Genomic DNA, 19061 nt, shown 5'->3' on the forward strand with positions numbered 1-19061 from the left:
GGGGCCTTATCCCTTTGTGCTTTTAAATGTATTTTACTACAGGAGGTGGGGGGGAAAAAAACCAACAAATAAAACCAAGCAAACATTTTCAGCTTCTGCTGCAGTTTGTAGATGGGTGACTAAACACTGTTAGGGATAGTTCAGCCCCCAGCAGATTCTGATTCTGATTCTTTCCCTTCCAGAGGGACAGGGAGCTGCCAGCTGCTGAGGTGAAGGGAGGTGCACAGTGGGGCACTATGTGGTGCCCGTTTCATGGGCAGGCAATTGTGCCCCTACACAATGCCAGCCACTGCTTCAGGCCAAGCCCTGCTTCACTGAAAATCCAAAAAATGTGCTTGCTGAAACCTTGCAGGACCTATCATGCACACCCCCTGCCATTAAATACTAATAGTGATGTTTTTCTCTGGTTTTACTCTGGTGAGATGCTGCTGATCTCTCAGCTGGGCATCACCCACCCCACACGTGGGACCACGGGACAGCACCAAAGATACCAAGGAAGCTCAGTCTCCAAGTTGAAACTCACTTTTATCTTTCTGGTTGGGAGTTATATGCAAAAAAATTATATCAGAGTGCCACAAGAAAGAAGGGCAAGAAAACCCTCAGGAGTTCAGCTTAGAAATTTTTTTTAAAAATCCTCCTCTCTCTGTCTGTCTGATGCCCAAAGGAAAAAATAAAGCGCTTGGACGTGCCAGTTTGGTGTGAGTCTCTGTTCCTCCCTTCCTGCTCCCCCTTGCTGCAGCACAAGAGGAAAAATACTTGAAAGGCTCTTGGGGGGGCGGCCGCAAGGATGTCTGTTTTGCCTCCACTCATGCCACTCTTCCTTTTGCAGCTTTTCTCACATCCAGAGAGGATAAAGGCACCCAGGTGCCTCTCTCACATACACACACAGACGAGCACATTCCCATTCAAAACAAGACTGCAGTGCATTGAACTTGTCCCTGAATGTAACCCTTCTGGTTTGAACAGCCCTGCTGGCTCCTGCCTTGGGCAAGGTTTCAGTTTCCCTATAGCTTGATGATGTGATTTGGGCAGGACTTATAAGGCTTACAAAAAAACCACAATTAAATCTAAGGGGCAATGGAGGGGATTTTTTTTTTCTTTCTTTTTTTTTTTCCCCTCCCTTTTCATTGCTTGCTTCTAGGACCAAGGCAAAAGTTGAGTTGGCAAAAGTCCACTGTGTTGGCTGGAGCTTAAATTTCTAGCCAAAAAAGCCAATTTCTCCAAGTTTAGATAAATTAATTTCCTAAGTTTTTCAAACATTTTCTTTGCTCTGACTGACTGAGAAGCCATTGACATTTCAGTTGAAGAGCAATTGAAATACAGGACCTGAAGGACCAAAGCCATCTCTGCTGCAGCTCTGCTGTGGCCAGCACTGAAACTGCCACTGGTGAGAAAACCAGATTAAGTGAACATTCTTGAAGGTAATGCAGGTAGGGAGGGGAAGCCAGGTTGGGATTGAAATATTCCCTCTGCTTCCAGGAAGAGAAGAGCCATCCTGTTGGGAAGGGACCCGTCTGACCCCTAGGGCTCGAAAAATGAACATACTCAAATTCAACAGGAAGGAATGTGACCTCCACTAGAAACCTGAGATGCTGGGAAAGACAAAGCCTGTGTCCCAACTTTGTCCATTGAGTCCTGTTCAATAAATAATAACAGAGTGTGCTGGAACTGTGTCAGCTATGTCATTTCAGGTGAGAAAGACTTGTGTTTTCTAAGTACCAGCTCTGTAAATCCCTGAGGAGCATGCTGCCAGTGCAAGCAAGGGTCACGCTGTGTTCAGCAAGACACGTGTGCACCAGCAGCCACGTGTGCCCAGGCAAATGCATTTCTCTGTCCTGTACAAACTAAACTTCAGACCTTGTGGCCTGATTTTCTTAATCCAAAAGCAAAGGTCAAACAGAAAGTACATGGCTTTGGTTTATTTATGGAGAAACGTAGCCATCAGACTTTCCAAAAGCATCAGCAAATTCTGTACATCCATGTTTAAACCCCACAGAAAGCCCTGCCCTCCTGTTTGGGTGCTGGGCTGGCAGTGTCAGAAGCCAGGCTCAGCATCAGGCAGCCTGGCACAGCCCACAGCAGAGCCATGTCTGCTGGGAGAGGGGACAGGGTGAGCTCAGACACAGAGCATCCTCTGAGGATGTTGGACTGCTTGGATTATTTACTTCTTTCTTATTACATTACTGAAAAGGAGAGTGAGAAAAAACGCTCCCAGCTCACCCAAAGAGGAAGTGGGTAAGGAAACTTTGAGATTTCTCAGCCCTCCAAAAAGCCCCGTGGCTGGATGTGAGCATGGCCACCACAGCTGCCCCTTCACCATATGCACCACCACCATCCCAACAGGCCTTGCACCGCCTCAATCCTGACACCAACAAGGAAGTACAATCACTTAACCGCATAGCCAGTTTCTTTTCTAAGCCTTCGGGTTGCCTCAGAAGTTTTTTAAACAAGACGCTTTCCTGTTTTTTAAACCTGTGCATCCGTATGGTTTGCAGGTTACTCAAATAACCTTATCACTTGAAGCAACGCTGGCATAAATTTCAAAACTGCTTACTGCGGTGCTCCCCTCCCCTCTCCACACATATCTATTTACTCATAGGGAGCCTTATTTACAGTATCTTCCTGCCAACTGCTGACACAGAAGAAAAAAAAGCCCTGGGTTACACATTAAGCTTTATCGTTGAAGTATTCATGCCAGACGGTGTCCAAACAGAGTTAACTGACTGACCTTAGCTCAGGGTAAGCCACACAAGGGGGAAATTTCTATCGCAATCTGCTTGCACGGGCAGAGCTCGTTTCGCACCACCAGCTTTTTCATCTCCTCCCCCCCTTCATCTGGGCTGAAAAGGCTTTTCAAAGAAAACACAGTTTTATTTTCAGAAAGCCAACTGAAGTAGAGCTGCTTCCTTGCAAGTTTGTTAAACAAGGAATTACCAGAGAGGTTTGCAGGTAAATGTTAGGGCATGGAGAGGGCTGCCTGTACACAAATACTGACCTAAAATCCATGCAGCCTGTAAGCCATACACATTCTTATGCCAAAATGGGGAAAATGAAGAAGACTGCTCTGCAAGAAGATGCCATTCAGAGGGTCTGGAAAATCCAGAAATCAGCTTCACTATGCCTGTTTTGCACAGCAGCTTTGGAAAGATCTGCCAAACGTAACAGTTTCATTTGACAGTCATCTTCTGGCTTAACTTCTGAGCTGGCCAGTGGCCATCTCACGTTGCACAATAAATGCCTGCAAAATTAATCATAAACTCCCTGCCTGGAACTCCCAGTGCTGCTCTCCTGAAGGGTACCTGCAGCCTGCTCCAAATCCCTGCCACCAGCTCAAATCCTGTGTTCATCAGTGGCCCAGCGGGCGAGGGAGGACAAACCATCACAAAAACAACCCATGAACTTTATTCCTCCACTCCCACTTCTGCTATTTGCTGGCCGAGCCGTTTACCTCTGTGTACACTTCATGACAGCTACACGATAGCTGGGCACACAGGAGCTTATCTAAATCTCACACTTCACAGCCTTTCTTCTCACAGCTAATGCCTGGCTGGTGAAGAAAGCTGTAGGACCCCGTCCAGGGAAAGAAGAACCAAGAGCTGCTCTCAGATTAACGTGCTCTCATCCTCTCTCTCCAGTAAATTCACTACTGCCAATTCAGTAGGGATGTGGCAAGGTCCCCTTGCTGCAACACTGTCTGCACGTGTTGGGTTAGTCAGTAGGGACTAAATGGGAAGGTAAAGAGGCAGAGTGGGTTTGTTGTTTGTGAGAAGTGCTGCTTGGCCAGCCCTGCTACGGGAGCGTGGGGCATGGGGCATGCAGCATGGGTGGGGCATCATGGCACTAGCTCTGCTCCTGCCACTCCCTGGATAAACTAGGTCCCACTTAAATGCTCCTGTGTAGGGGGACAAAGGAAATGTAAAATTACTTTCTCCTGCCAAGCCAGCTGCTCTGCAGTGGGGAGGGAAAGCCTCTGCTCCCCATTTCTTATCCTCAGTGTACAGTGCTAGCATCTGGGGGATGCCTTTCCCCGCTGCCCCTGTCCCACCATAGGGGTGCACCCCTTTCTCTGGCCACCTCGTTAATGGCTTAGCACCTTATTTGCAACATGGATCTCTCCCTCCATGAACTCACCAGAGAGCTGAGGCTCAGGCAGCCCTCAGACCTTCTGAGCACACCTGGCTCTTGCCCAGCTTGCACTGGGCTGCTGCTGTCACGCTGCCAGCGCTGGGCTTTCCTGCAAAGATGCAGCCATCAAATCTAGGGTGCTATCTCTTTTCCCTGCAACTCTAATTAAATTGCTCATTTAAAAAATAAGTGAATTGCATTCCTACTATGTTAATTACTTCCTCCTATGTAATGCTCTTCTTCCAATAGACTAAATTGAATTGAGCATACAAACATCCCAGGAAAATAACAACAACAACAAAAAAAACCACCAAAACCAAAAAACAAGTAGGATGTAAACAGCTCCAGAAGGGAAAGAGAATGTATTTCCTAACATCTCTAACACCAAAATATAAAGGTATAAAGTAAATGTGATTAAAACCAGAGAAGCAAGCAGTACACATTTTATTGCTATGTTTTCACTTCTTATTTCTTTTTGACAAGAATAAAAAATAAATTGTGCAACCTCCACCAGGAAGTGAGTGGATCTTTGAACTCTGCCATCTGGCTAGTGGAATCTATATTTTCATCGCCTCGGGTTACAGGTTAATCCTGCCAGTTTTTATTATTTGTAGAAGTAGTTTGCCTCTCAGAAGCGTTTATGGTCTCTGTCACAGAGAAGATTGCTGCTGAGTAAAATACATGCACAAAATACTGGGGTCAGTGGAGTGAGGACATTGAGCAGGGAAGAAAAGAGAGAGAGAGGAAAAAAAAAAAGCTAGTTCTGGCTAATCTAAAATTATCCCTTTTATTACAAGAGAAGACATTGCAACATGTGCTGGCAAATTTGCCTCGCATTGCAAGTCAGCACAGACAGGAAGGCTGAGCCTCTCGGCTCATGGTGGAAGTCAAGCCCGAGCATGCCCAGCAGCTGGGGAGCCCACGTGATGACAACAGCATCCAGCTCCATCTGGTGATGTTCTCCCAGCCCCCCGGGCACTTTTCCATCTAGTCTTGCAAGCAGCTGGATCAATTTACTCTAGCCTACGGTGCGCTGCACAGGCACAGACTGAAATTATTACTCATGGAAATCCCCTCTGTCTCAGTGCTTTGAACAAGGAATCAGGTAGCTTTCAAGCTCCTGACAATTAATAGCCTTTGGTCGAGGGAGAACAGTGCAAACACGCTGGAAGCAACGGGTTTCAAAACAGCTTGCTTAGTTTCTAGTAAATTAAAGGGAGTGGGCAGTTGAGGTACATGGTAATATTATCCAGCACAGTGTGGTCTTCACTGACGTCAGCAGGAGATTTTTTTTCCCTCTCTTTCTCTCTCTCTGCCTGTCTCCCAGAAAGAGACACATGGAGGTTAACGCTGTGACAGAAGCATGGCTCATACCACCCGGAGAACCTCCAGTTTTCCATCAACAATGCCAGAGCGCAGATGCTACTATGTTGCAAATGAGCAGCACCAAATTACATGCAAGTCATTTCAGAGGAGGAAAAAAGCTGTTGGAAACAGAAATCATGAGGACTTACAGTATGTATTTCTCTTCATGTGACATGATTAACCATCCAGATTAAGACCACTCTCTTCCTGCGGCTAAGAACACATCCTCTTCTCAGATTTTGCTTGAAATAGCGCATTTGTCCATGACCCCTCCCTGCAACTGCTGTGCCCTTCCCAGTATAGCTCTGTGGTGTCTGTGACTGTGTTTTCTCAGTCTCACTAACACATCATTTTCTCTGAGGCCCCTGTACTGTAGGCTGGAGGCATTATACAGTAGCTGCCAGCTTTGCATTGAAAATATGCCAATAAGTTCAGCAGAAGAATTCTGCTATGCTTTCAGCACACTTTTCAAAATGTGATTTCTGTGTACAATCATATATGCTTGCAGCCTTTTCATACATACTAATTGTACATCAAATAAAAGGTGGTAGGACAGCAAATAAAAGGATGCACAACACTGAGATGCTGCAGGTAGGAAAACAGACCTAACCTAGGTCTGAAGACATCGCCTTCCTGGTGAAACATAATACTACAGTGCCCATATTTTCTGTGTCAAAAATGTGAAACATAGAAAGTGTTTGGGCCAGAATTTTTTTAGGGTTGCAAAAGACAAAGGGGACTTTTTTATAACAAAAATGTGTACTGAAGCTGCTGTGCCAGGTTCTGACTCAACACAGACGCATGCATACTCCTCAAAGTGGAAGATTTTTCCAGTAATTGAGTGGACTGAATGAGCTCATCATGACCCACTGAGCAAGTTTTCTTAGTATTTGTTTTGAGCAAGAGAACAGCTTTGATCGGTGTTTGCACTCAGTTGACTTCTCCCCTCTTCCCAAACTTTTGTTGCTTTCATGAAACACCCATTCCATTTGGCTCCTCTTGGTAAAAGGAGCAATTTTTTCCTAAGTGTGGCCACAGGACTTAAGTAAATATCGCTGAAGCATTAAATATATTAATGAAATGTATGTAATATATTAATGAAATGATACTGCAGGCATTGTCGAGTTGTAGGATCACCAGAGCAGGTGAGGGAGAAGAGTACTGTCCAGGAAAGGGGGAGACACAGTTGTTCCACAGAACACTGCAGAGACAGAGAGTGCATCCTTGTGCAGGAGGCTGAGGGGAATTTGTGAAAGTGGAAGACCATGAATCACTGCAAACAAACTATGTGTCACCAACTGGCACATTCTTCTTGTCCTTCCATATCCTGATCTGATTTCGCTATGGTCACCCATGCATCTTGGTAGTATTCTGCCTGCTGCTCTGAGGGGCATTTTTGCTGCTTGTCATTAAGGTATGAAACCTAACATGCTGTAAAGGTTGAGGAAAAGGTCTTGAACCAAGTAATTTTTGGCAGGAGTAGCTGTAATTCCCTCAGGGCCACAGCTGCAGATTGGACTTTGCTGCAAACACCGCAGTCCTTGTGTGCCTGCCTTTGGGGAACGAGTCACAGATTTTTACAAGTAAATATTGCACAACGTTTTCCTTTTCTGCAGAGTTGCCTGCTGAGGTCCCTTTGACAACAGTGTCTTTCAGGATTCATTTGCACCTTTCATCAGGACATTTTGGAGAAAAAAATGGAAGGAATTAATAGCTATCTGTAATTACGCCTCACATTGGCAGTGCCTGGGGGTTAATGGAGCTCACTCATATCTCCAAGTTGCCATTCCTGAGTTTTAGCCACCAACCTATGCTCCCTTCTTTCTGCAAATGGTAAGTACCTATTGCTTTACACAGTAGGCAAAGACAATTACCCTCTGGACTTTGAAAGAAAAGGAACATTGGTGACTACGTAACTCTGCTAAGCAGCACTTTCGTTTTAAAGAAAACGCTCTCCCGTTTTCACACCCAAAAGGCACAGCCTGCTTTCTTTCAAGATCTCACCAAAGAGTAGGAAAGGCACCCCAGAGCCCTGCCTAAACAGCTTTGGGCTCTCTGACTGAGCATTTTAACAACTTCATTGTGGCCACAACAGCCTGCAGCACAATGTGCCCAGCCACGGCAGATGAGGTTGAAAGGAAATCCACAGGTTTCTCCAGTTCTCTTTCTCAGCTATATTTGGAGATGTGGTCAAGCCCAGGTCATGCTGATCTGCAGAGCTATCTTCAGACAGACTTTGGCTGCCCTGCCACATGAGAGCAGAGCCTGAGCCCAGGTTTTTAGTTCCAAGCAAGGTGGCCCTGATGGTGACAAACATAGCCCAGCCTGCTCAGAGGTTGTCCACGTATACTGGTTTTGTGGCACAGGATCAAAGGCAGCTGCCAACTCCTGTCACTCTGGCCACCAAAGAGCTATGGGCTGGTCATGGGTCTGAGCCACTCACACTGCAGGCAAGGCTGAAGGTGGACCTGAAGATGCACTTGCCTGAAGGTGGGAACAAGACAACCAGGCAGAGAAATGCCCCATTATCTCCAGACAAATGCAAGCAAAAATGTTAACCATCCGATGAGACAAGCCTTTTGTGATTGCCTCTCACTAGCCCTGGTGAGAGACACGGAGAGGGAGAAGGCTGCACATCACAGCCGGCAGGCAAAGAGTCCTTTACAGGGACGCCCCTGAACTATTATTACCATCACTCTCCTTCTTTACAAAGCCTTCAGATAGCTTTCCAAGATGGTATTTTTGTGACCAGACAAAGGTCAGAGTCCCTGCTATGATAAATCAGGCCTGATTTGGAGGCAGGTTCAGCTGACAGAGTCATCTGACCAGTGCAGCTGTGCACAAACCCTGAACCAGTTCCCTTCCTATGTCTCTGTCAGGCTGGGCACGAAGCTCAGACATCTGCTAGTTCCTGAATTACAGCATGCACGCAATAACGGACGTGCCCTGCTCAGGGAAGCTTGTGTTTATTATTTTCCAAGCTTTGCATCAACTACACACACAACCAGACCGCAGCGTCCGGTCACCAAATCTGCTGTGTGCAGCTGCTTTGGCTGCTAAAATGAATGGTGACTTCGTAAGCCTGTGGCTTCCCTAGCAAAAAAAAAAAAAAAAAAAAAAGGAAAAAATTTGCATTTCTCCTCTTCTGTGTTGCCAAATCCTTCCCTTTGAGAAACTACGCAAAGTGCTGCTTAAATAGCCTCGCACCTGTAAGGGAGGCAGCAGGCATAGCCCATATCACCCACAGTTCACAGCTCTGCTAATGTCCAGCAGAAATGCTTGGGGATGGTTCACAGCCACCTGGTGAGGGCCAGTGCATGCAAGTGCTGCCTGGGTTTTGGGAGGATTGATGTAAACAGTGAGCTAGTGCAAGGACAGCTGGCCCTGCACCGCTTCCCACATCACATCCTGGGCTTGTGCTATCATTCCAGCCTGGGCACTAGTGCACCCTCCAGCCCTGCTCCCACCCCTGTGCCTGCCTACTGAGGGGCATTTTGTGTTTCTCCCCTATGCTGCCCTGCTGAGCAGCTCTGAATCATCCCCTGCACCAGCAGGCAGGAAACTGTGGCTGCCAGGCCCCCAGCGAGCTCTGTGCAATGCCAGGGTGCCCCTCCAGACTCAAAAATGACAACGTTGGGCTGAGCAGCAGCTGGGGTCCCCCCACAGCCAATACCAGGGTCCAGAGTGAGCTCACAGTTGTTGTCCCACGAATGAAGCTGAAACCCCCTTCTGCCAGCACCACTGAGCTGCACCACTTTGACCTTTTCAGGGAAATCTGCCTGGACATTTTGGCTCTGCCCCCCTAGCAGCCACAGCAGAGGGGGAGCTGAGCTGGCCAGCTTGCAGGGCTGACCCCACTGTAAAGGTCAGAGAGGCACAGCCTGCCCCACCACTCAGGGGCTGCCAAGCCTGCCAACTCAGCTGTTGTCTTCCTGTGACTACGGCTGCCATCACTGCTTGGAAAGGATACAAGTGCGACCCTGGTATTACAGCAGTTTGGAGATCGTAAGGCCATGGTCTCATATGGGCTCTCAGAAGCAGGCAGGGTGCTCTGTGCTGGCTCCTTCCCAGGGAAAACTGAGAAGGGTCTGCACAAGAAGCTGCTTTTAGAGCTGATCACTTCTCAGAGCTACCTACTCCCAACTCAAAGGGCCAGGCCTTGTGATCCACATAAACCATTTGTGTCTGCTTGAAAGAAACAGTAAAAATCCCCAGAGACTCAGAAATTGTAAAGACCCAGCAAAAAAGCCCAAAACTTCAAGCCTGTGAGCACTTCTCCCAAGCATACACAAATTGCTTCCATATTTTACACGTTTTGAAGAGTGTGCGTATACGCTTTGTAAATCAGCAAGTCTGACCCTGAAGCCATCCAAAACTCATGATCAAAAACTTCTGAGTATTTGAGGTTCAGGTGACATCATTCTCCAAAGGGTTGCTTCATCTAAGTCAAAAAAAAAGGTAGGAATTTTTGAAGCAGAGTAACAGAAGCCCTGAAAACATGTTTTCTGTGCTAGGAAACACAATGCATAATGAGGACACACACAGTCCCCTCAGTATAAGTGACAAGCAAAGCAGGCCCCATTTTCTGCGCTTACAGGGCTAAAATGACATGCAGACAAAAACCCCACCACCTGTGATGTTTGAGTGTTCAGAAACAAAATCTGTCCCGTGACGTCTGTGCCTTTTGTCTAGCCTCCTGTACCTCTGCATCCAGTTTGGGGATCACAGGCATGGCACGGAGTCATGGCTGAGGGGGTGCTGCCACCCAAGTGCTTCTGTAGTGTCCCTCACTGTAGTGCCCCTGGGTCCTTCAAGGACAACAAGATCCCTCTGACTCCCATCATAGCCCAGTCAGGTACAGAAATGTAGTGACCTCCATTTCCAGCAGAGAACTGAAGACAAAGACCCCAAGGACTCGCTCTGGGGCACTTATGGTTCCCATCCCACCTATCTGCCTTGTCCAGGCACTGTGGATTTCTGCCAACACTGCTGAACTGCTGTGGTTGACGCTTTGGTGTATCAAAGTTGCCCAGTACCAATTTCAGTCTATAACATCCCCAAAACATTAGGCTGTGGCCACTACCAAGAGAGCTCAGGTTTGCTCCCTTACCTCAGCAGCAGTCTTAAGGGCTGAGCCTGTGAGAGCAAGTCATGCAGTCCAACAGGAGCAGATCTGTAGGGCAAAGCACTTGGGACTGAGGATATTACGCCCATGTAGCACATCTTTTAGGAGGGGTTGCATCAGACTAGCTGCAGTTTGGCTCAATGAACTGAGCTGGGAAGCAGATGGGGTGTTTCTGGGGAGCATTTTCCAGTTTAGTCTCCTCCACCAGAAACCCAGCCTATATACTGCAAGGTCACCCCACAAGGTGAACAGAAGTGGAGTGTGTGGGAGCAACCAGGACATTTGCTCAAAAGGGCATCTCCAGCCTGAACTGAGCCAGTAACGCAGGGACTTCCAGCTCATCCATCTGCCCTGGGCATGGAAGTGGAAGAGCCCCATTGCCACTCTTACCAAATGCTAAGGGATTTGTATGAGCAACTTAGGTGGACAAGGCATCCTGACACAAGGCACAAGCACAGAGGGTGCTGGCTGAGAAGAGGAAGGAGGGGAAATATGTTTAGAACAATGTGCTTACCAGTGGTGCAGACGAGGGTGGGCACAGTGACAGGCACTCCCTGTGCTCACTGGGATCCCAAGGGACAGGACAAAGTTTTCCCTGCCATCCCATGTCATCCCCATTTCCATTCCCAGCCCACACTGTGCTCCAACAGGCTGTGGTGACAGAGGAGAGAAGTGTTCCTCAACCCACATCTGAGGAAAGGCCTGCACATGGGAGTGGAGGTGGTACAGCAGGGGCATCCAGCTCAGCCCCAGGCTCCTCCGGGAGAAGGCGGTTGGGCGGGCTGGCCTGCAGCCCAGGCAGCTCCAGAAAGGATATGAAACCCCATCATTGTGAAAGCAGGAGGTGACAGTTCATGCTAAGGCAAGGGGCTCCAGAATGATCTTACTGCCAGCATGAGGTGCAGCATGCTGCTACTCTGCACCTCCTTAGAGCTCTTTCCCAGGCACAAGCAGCCACAGCCAGGCTCCAGGAGCGTTGTCCCTCTCTACTAGCTGGGGCAGCTGACAGCATGGCCAAGACCTTCAGGACTTGTCATATCTCCATCTTTAGAATGAAGAATAAAGAGAGGAAGACAAAGGCCAATATTTGTGGCAAAAAAAGGGGGTGTAAAATCCTGAAGGTGCCAGGTAGCACTAGTGTGGAATTCCATGAAAAAGCAGGGCCATCTCAAACAGCCAGATGCCTATGAAATGTTATTTCTGGATACCGCTTCAGAACTGACTTGGAGGGAAGTGTGACATTTACTGAGTCACCTCCACCACTTCCTGCAGCACCTGGAGCTTACTTCAAGGGCTCTCATTTAGATACTGAGAATTTGCTCACTGTTCAGGCTGAAAATAACACCGTTTACTTTCTTTTTTTTTTTTTTTTTTAAAAGCTCTGCTGAAAGCATGATCTGTGATGCAACAGCCTCCAGTGCAGCCCAGTCCCCATGTGCAGTTCACACAGCACAATGAAAAAGCAATTTAAAAGTCGTCAGTCACCTGGTACTTCTCTCAGGAGGTAATCAGCAACATCTAGCTGCTTTGCCCTTGGATCCAGCAACAGGCAACAACATTTTCTTTTTCCAAGCCACCTAAACCATGCTGCATCCTGAACACTGATGGAGGTTTTCGCCACTTCCTCTGACTACACCAGTAAGCTGTGGCCTTCTCAGCCTCCAGTATATGCTGCAGCAGCTGCACCATGAACTGAAATAATTTTGAAGGACAGCTCTGAATCTCTGCCTTTATGAAGAGTCATTCAAGGCTCCTGTGTTCCTGCTTGTTCCTGCCAGAGCCCTCCGGGGCTCAGGATGCACAGCCTCAAAGTGCAAGCAACTTCAGAGAAGAGGAATTGAAAAGAAAAGCTAAATCTAATTTAAAAAAGAAACCAACCAAACACGCAAATATATCTTTAGTTTCATATATAAATTAATTTTGCACATTTTGTCTGTATTTAAATACTCCCCTTACTGGGGATGTAAAACTCTGATGAATTCATTGTGTATAAAACCATTTAGGCTTTAAGCACTCTTGTTTTGATATACAGTTTGTTAATAAGGAAAGGACATATTTTCTCCCTTGGTATTACAGAATTTACACAACATTTCACATCCAATCCAAAAATATTTGTGGTGTTTCTTTCAAAAGCTGAAGCTGGATAAAGGATATTTTGTCCTTCCAAAGACAAAACCTTTCATTAAATGCCGTTACAATTGCAAAGGATCAGCCATCGAAACCCAAGTGTCTTTGTTGGCAGCGCATCCATTAAAACAACTCCTCGAACAGGATATGACATGAATGTTTAGTCTGTGGAAAAAAAAGAAAAAAAGCAAAAAAGGCATCAAATGTCAAAATGTAGAAATGTCAAAGGTGGAAGAGGAACTGTGTTGTTTGGTGTTAGAAATGCCTCCTCTTGCATCACACTGGCCTGTGAGAGCCATGCACGCAGAAGGACCATGGAAGTTCTAGGAAAGGATGAAAAACCTTCCTTTCTTGTGAAATACACAGTTTTCTCAGGGACCATTCCAACTCAGAGTCAGACAGGAGTAAAAGTGCAAAGTTGTCTGAGGAGAGTTGAAAATCCATGTTTTTCTGCCCATGCATTTTGATGGGAAGGCCCCTGGGACCCGCTGCACAGCAGCTCTGCAGCACAGCAGTGCGAGGGAGAACAGTGCTTGCCAAGCCAAGAGCAAACCCACCAGAGCAGACACTGTGTCGATGCTCTGCCTGCTCCAGGGCTTTGGGCAGACTCTAAATTAAAGGGGATAGTTCATTTGTTTCCACTCTCTTCTTTGTTTCTCTACTCTGGGATACTGAGCAAAAGGCACGGAAAAACGTAATGTGGACAATAAACTGCCTATTTAAATAAATTAATACTATGCCTCCAGGGCCTGGGAGGTTTCACACAGGTACACAACTGGACATTCAGTTCTGAAAAATGAGACTGGACAGAGTAAAACAAAATTATCTTCTTTCCAGCTGGACATATTTTACAGCCTTTCTATCTGCTATATTAAATAGAAGACAGGAAAGACCAGTTGGGATGTGCACCCAAGATGAGATCTTCTGATCATCCCTTTTTTTCCTCTTTCTACTCATAAACCTGGGGACTTTGTTCAGCCAGCCTTTGAAATCTCATTGCAGGCTGAGGCTGGTTATGAACCAAAACAAGGAGAGGGCTGTTGTGGACAACTGTGCTTGCTTTCTGTGGGATTTGTTGGAAGAAGAGGCATGCTGCATTTTTACTGGAAGGGATGATTAATCATCTAGAAGATGCAAACACAGAGAAAGAAATAGTATCTGCTGAGACACTTCCAGCTGCATGTCCATCCTGCCCCTTGACCAGCATCTGCCTGGCTTTGCAGGCAGGCTCAGCACCCAAAGGTCTCCAGGGCTCTAAAACACGTGAGGCTGTAAGGGAACAGCTGGGTGCCAGAGACAGGCACCTCCCGTGCCACCACCAAGGCAGCAAGATCCTGCACAGTGCCACATTCTTCATAAAATTACAAAAAGTGTTAATTTATAGCAAATCTTGCCCAATTAAAGACGATAAAGCTCTGCAGTTAATCAAGCTGATTAAATGAATTAAACTTGTTAAGAACAGTTTTATCAAAACATTTACATTTCTGCTGAGCAGAGATTCATGTGACTTTGAGCTGCAAAGTACACAGTTGCCATGAGAGGACTAAAAAGAGGATTGGGAACATTAACCATGTAAAAATCAAGTCTACCTCTGCATCTCCCAGCATTCATTTAAACAAAAGAGCTTCTTGGCCCATTAATTTCATCACTTTGTCAGGTATCTTCTACCTCCTGGAAAGAGAGGCATTGCTTACTCACTGTGGGAGGCAACACGTGTCCAAAGGGGGGGAATTCGTCCCTGCCTTATGAAACATCTCCAAGGCAATGTGTTGCAAGAGGTCCTGGGAGAGCAGCATCCCTCACCCAACCCATGGTGTGCCCCCATGGCATGTGTTCAGGTAAAACAATGGCCTCATCTCCTGGGTCTGAGAGCACCTGTAGAAGAAACACATATGTAAGAGTACACAACACAAACATTTCCATAGCTGTCTGAAAGATTAAAGTAAAACAGCAGGAGATTTTTTCCTTACATATAAGTCTGCTCAGCTTCAGCCCCCACAGAGATAGGTTCAATAAAGGCTTTAGATGCTTAACTTCTTAATTTAGACACTCATCTTTAGCTGTTAGCCAACCATGGAGAAGTGTACTGCTGACAGCTACTTGAAGTTCCTCCAGTATCCTACATCCTTCAGAAGAGAGCAGAGCAGGTTGGTGGTGACATTCCATTTACCTGTGCCACATCAGGACCCATCAGCAACCTGTCCTCCCAGAGCCTCACTTGATGGGGCTAAGCTGGGAGTAGACAGACCTGTAATGGCTGAACACAGGCTTAGCTGAGGTTGAAGGTTTTCTCTGAGCTTATGGAAAGAGAGAGGCACCCTTACACAGCACTCCACACCTATTTTAGAATAAAAAACCTGTGGGGGGGAGGGATGACTGTCTCTCTGCTAACTCTAGAACAACTCATGATGAGGGGACTTACACTGAATGCCTCACTTCTGGACAGCTCGAATAAAATCATGTCCTTAAATATTCCCGGCAACATAAACACCAACTGGATAACAAACCATGGCCAGGAACAGGGTGTCTAACCACACAGCAGCAAGTATGCCTGCTTGCCAAAAGGGCAATCGTCACATGCATGCAGAAGGCAGGTTAGTGTGGGCTTCAGATCCTTCTCAAATATTTAGCTCATTGATGGGTTTTCTTTGCTGCTGCAATGTGCACTGCTCTCCATGGCAGGTAGTTTGAACATTGTAGGTAGCACTGCACCCACAATAATTTCCTACCAAATGAGGATTTAAATAGTGAGAGTGCATAATCCCAACTAAAAAGGCATTAGGAGTAGGCCTTCCCCTTTCTCTCAATGAGCATATTTAGAAGATCTGCAACTTCAGCATTTTGCAGAGAGTTCTGCTAAGGCAAAGACAAACTTGGCATTGGCGCTCCATCTTCTGTGCCATATGCTTCATTCATCTGAGAGTTGTTTTTCCTGCAGGGGAGGGTGGATTGGCACGTATGGAAATTCATTAAAATTATTTTGTTTGGTTCTTTGTGCTGGCCACCATCTCCATTTTAATTTTTATTTCTCATGCCCAGAACAATCTCAAAACAAAGACAACTTCTTCTGAAGCACAATAAATATTCTCAAAAGCAGTGTCTGAAAGGCCATGCTCCTTGGATGAGCCTGTAAAGGTTACAAGTTGTGGCTGGAGTATTTCTAAAGAGGGTGATAGAAACCAAGAGACTGAAAATAAAAGTAACACATATTAAGAAACCAAATATACTGACATGGCATGTAACTACCTGGGTATTGGCAAAGGTACCATCTGCTTATGTGCAAGCCACTTCCCTGGTTTTGCAACAACAAGTCTCTCAAATGATGCTTATACTGAGTTACCTATTCCATTTTTCACTGCTTGTCAGATAAATGGCAGCTTTTTTAATAGGAAGACAGACGTTTGATTATTTTAGGTTCAGGGATTCTGGCCAATTCCTTCCCAAAAGTGGCTAGGGTTGAATAGCCAAAGAAAATTTATGCATTTAAACTTAATGATGCTTAAACACTGCAAGTAACGACACAGAAATGGACAGAAGCCTGAGGGGTAGCAGAAATCTCCAAGAAAAGGACTTTTCTGTTTAGACAAACTGCCAGCAGCTCCTGATAGCGGCCATTATGATTGTATTTCCATGTTCTGCCCTTTAAAAGTATATATTATTTTCAGTTAAAAAGAAGTCTGAATTCATTTTTGGAGTCCTGTGATGTTTCTGCACCTAATGGTTTCCAGGTCTCTCCATAGGCTGTAGCTAGCTTTTGTTTATCCATACAAGACAAAGTTTTGAAGAGTTCAGATCTCAAAAGCAGAAAAAATAACTCATGACCCACAGGCAAACAGAGTGGGACATTTTGCTCCACAGCTTTGGAGAAGCTTCCAGCTCACTACTAGTTTAACGCAATGTACTCAGGAGCTACACTGACAAAGACCTTTTGTTCCCCCCTTTCCCTGTTTATGAGGTTAGGTACAAACCCCATTCTATTTCCACTTCTAATGCCTGCAGAGAAGAAATAGTCAATAAGGTTTCATAAGAAAGATGAAATCTGCACAGACATCCTTCAGGTAGTGCATGTTTCACACAGGTTGGCGTTAGGTGTCATTTGCAGAATAGGTTGAAATTGGGTCTTTTCATGTCCTAATGTACACTGAATATAAAAATGAAATGTCACCTGCACACACAAAGTGCATACACCATTCCAAAGCATATATACCTGTCCAAACAATTAGCTCTTAAAACTTCTGCATGAGTTTCAGCAGAATACATTAGTGCTGAGAATAACCAAGGACTGAACTTCTCCAGAGGAGCCTTGCTCACCATTTTAATGCCACTCTCTTTCCATACAACCAAACTGTCAGCCTGCTCAGACCCGAGGGAGTGTCCAGTGTGGCTGTGAATGGAAAGATATCATTATGAATTATGAAAATGTAAAACATTTCTTTTTTTTTTCTTTTTTTACAGGGTCATTTTGGATGCAGCAATGAGGAAGAGTGCATGAGCTTCAGTCTCCAGTTATGATTTCAAGCTCACAAAAAAATTTGTGAAATGGGGGATTGGAAAGGAAAATAGCAATTAACAGCTCCTGACTAGGACATGGGCAATGCCAGGAAACATTCAGAAAAATAACCCATGGCAGTTGCTGAAAGGGGCCTAGCAAATGGATAAGAGGGAGTAGCAAACTAGATGCTGGTTTATAAAATGCGAGGGTCTGATTTTGACCTGAAGAGAGGTGAAGAACATTGTATCACAGAGGAGAAGGAAGATGGCTTCTCTCTGCAGGGTGCTGCTGAGTCTGAGCCATCCTCTGAACAGAGAAAGCAACTGCAGGCATTCGTGTGTCAAGGCGACATCATATTGGAAAGAATTCAACAATGAACAACAATCAAATAACTAAAGGGAAGATTAAATAACTAAATAGTACAGTTTGGATAAGTAAATCCCTAAGAAGAAGATAAAATCATTTGAAGGTGTCAACATCAAGGAGAGAGCGCTGTTTACACAGCTCTAGATAAAGCGTAACAAGAAAGGAAAATACCTTTTCCTGCAGAAAGGGAAAATGCAGACTGGCAGCAAGAACTGCTAACCTGCTGCTGCTGACCTTCACAGCCCTTTCAACTCCCTACCAAAACCTCTGTTGGTGTAGAGGTTTTCAGGTGAGCACCCAGGACTGCTCAGAGCCACTATAGCAACATCTTTCTGCAAAGCAACCTGCCACACATGTCATGTGTGCTGCACACCAGCAGGTAAGGGCCAGCATTACCATTCCTCTGCACCTCCACCTCCTGCAGGGAAAGAGAACTCCAAAGTGTTTCTCTCATGCTTCACCATCACTCAAATATATTTGATTCAACAGCAAAACACAAAGTGTCCAGTAAGTCTGTAAAACAGCCAGTCCACGCCTGGAGCCTGCAAATGCCACATTACAAGCTCAGGTATTTGCCTGTAGCAATCAGCTAACTGGATGCGTAGCAGCAAGATTTCATGTGCTCATGTACATGTTTTCTGGTGTGGCCATCCACAGAGGCAAAGTTTCTCATTTCCTCCTGTGAGCACTGTCTGCATTTGTTTAACTCTTCCCATTAATGATGACTCGCTCAAGCTCAAATACACCATGCTGGATGTCTGCCTCAGGCAGCCTCTTTTGGTAATTTTTAGCTAAAATAATTCAACTGCCTCCTAGAATAAGATTAGGAAGATATATGTTAGCTTGCTCTGTTCAAATCAAGAGATTAAACATTTCTGTCTTCAGAGGCTGATACTGATAGACAGAGCCAGGGAAGGAGGATGTGCCTTTGCAAGGGTCCTAGGTTTTCTCATTTGTGGTCAAGTTACAAGTTATACAAGGCTTCACTCTGCACCTGCCTCATGGGGGTTTGTTTGAATTTGGTAGATAATTTAACTGAGGACTCCATCTGTTTTGGCCTTGCTGCAGGCCAGGGACACAGGTGCTGCCTACCATCCCCATTGCCGACAGCTGGAGTCTGCTGTGGCCTGAAGGTGAAGTAGGGATCCTCTCGTCCTGCACAGCTGCAGTTGGGCAGGACAAAGACCTTTCCCCATACAGCCTCCACTCCCTTGCCAAGAACTGTCTGCCCCCTGGGTATTAAAAGAGGTAGAGCTGTTGTGGAGAAAAATAAATATTTACATATGCATTTGATCCTATAGCTAAAAGCAGCCCTATCATGATGCCTGTGCAGATGGGACTCAGGTGGCAAGGGTAGTGTTAAATCAGGCGTTTCTAGCTGTCCAGTGCTTGACCCTACCAGCTTCCCATACTTTCAATCTACGTCAAATTTGTGTCATCTCCTTGATTTGCAGATGGCAA

General features: G+C 45.9%; 1 protein-coding gene and 1 long non-coding RNA gene across 4 annotated transcripts in view; one reads left to right on the plus strand and one right to left on the minus strand.

Moving 5' to 3' along the window:
- The first annotated feature begins 4884 nt into the window (after positions 1 to 4884).
- LOC113953740 lies at positions 4885 to 17435 on the plus strand. Of its 2 annotated transcripts, none has more exons than XR_003529997.1 (3): positions 4885 to 5640; positions 7107 to 7323; positions 17198 to 17435. It is a non-coding gene; the product is annotated as an uncharacterized LOC113953740 (long non-coding RNA). The 2 variants fall into 2 exon arrangements; XR_003529996.1 differs by lacking the exon at positions 17198 to 17435 and adding an exon at positions 11995 to 12270 and having other exon boundaries at positions 4886 to 5640.
- Positions 12621 to 19061, minus strand: part of TOMM20 (translocase of outer mitochondrial membrane 20) — a 50202-nt gene continuing 43761 nt past the window's right edge. Inside the window, exons 4-6 of one of the 2 annotated variants that reach the window (XM_027657251.1) lie at positions 17054 to 17126; positions 14437 to 14617; positions 12621 to 12907 (exon numbers count right to left, since the gene is read on the minus strand). In XM_027657251.1, the coding sequence (XP_027513052.1) occupies positions 14486 to 14617; positions 17054 to 17126 (205 nt within the window). In that variant the 3' untranslated portion in view covers positions 12621 to 12907; positions 14437 to 14485. The remainder of the gene's footprint in view (positions 12908 to 14436; positions 14618 to 17053; positions 17127 to 19061) is intronic. The other variant, XR_003529994.1, reaches the window with a different exon arrangement.

Source organism: Corapipo altera, unplaced genomic scaffold (assembly GCF_003945725.1).
Source record: "Corapipo altera isolate COAL_440 unplaced genomic scaffold, ASM394572v1 2c, whole genome shotgun sequence".
In the NCBI taxonomy this organism is placed as follows: Eukaryota; Metazoa; Chordata; class Aves; order Passeriformes; family Pipridae; genus Corapipo; species Corapipo altera.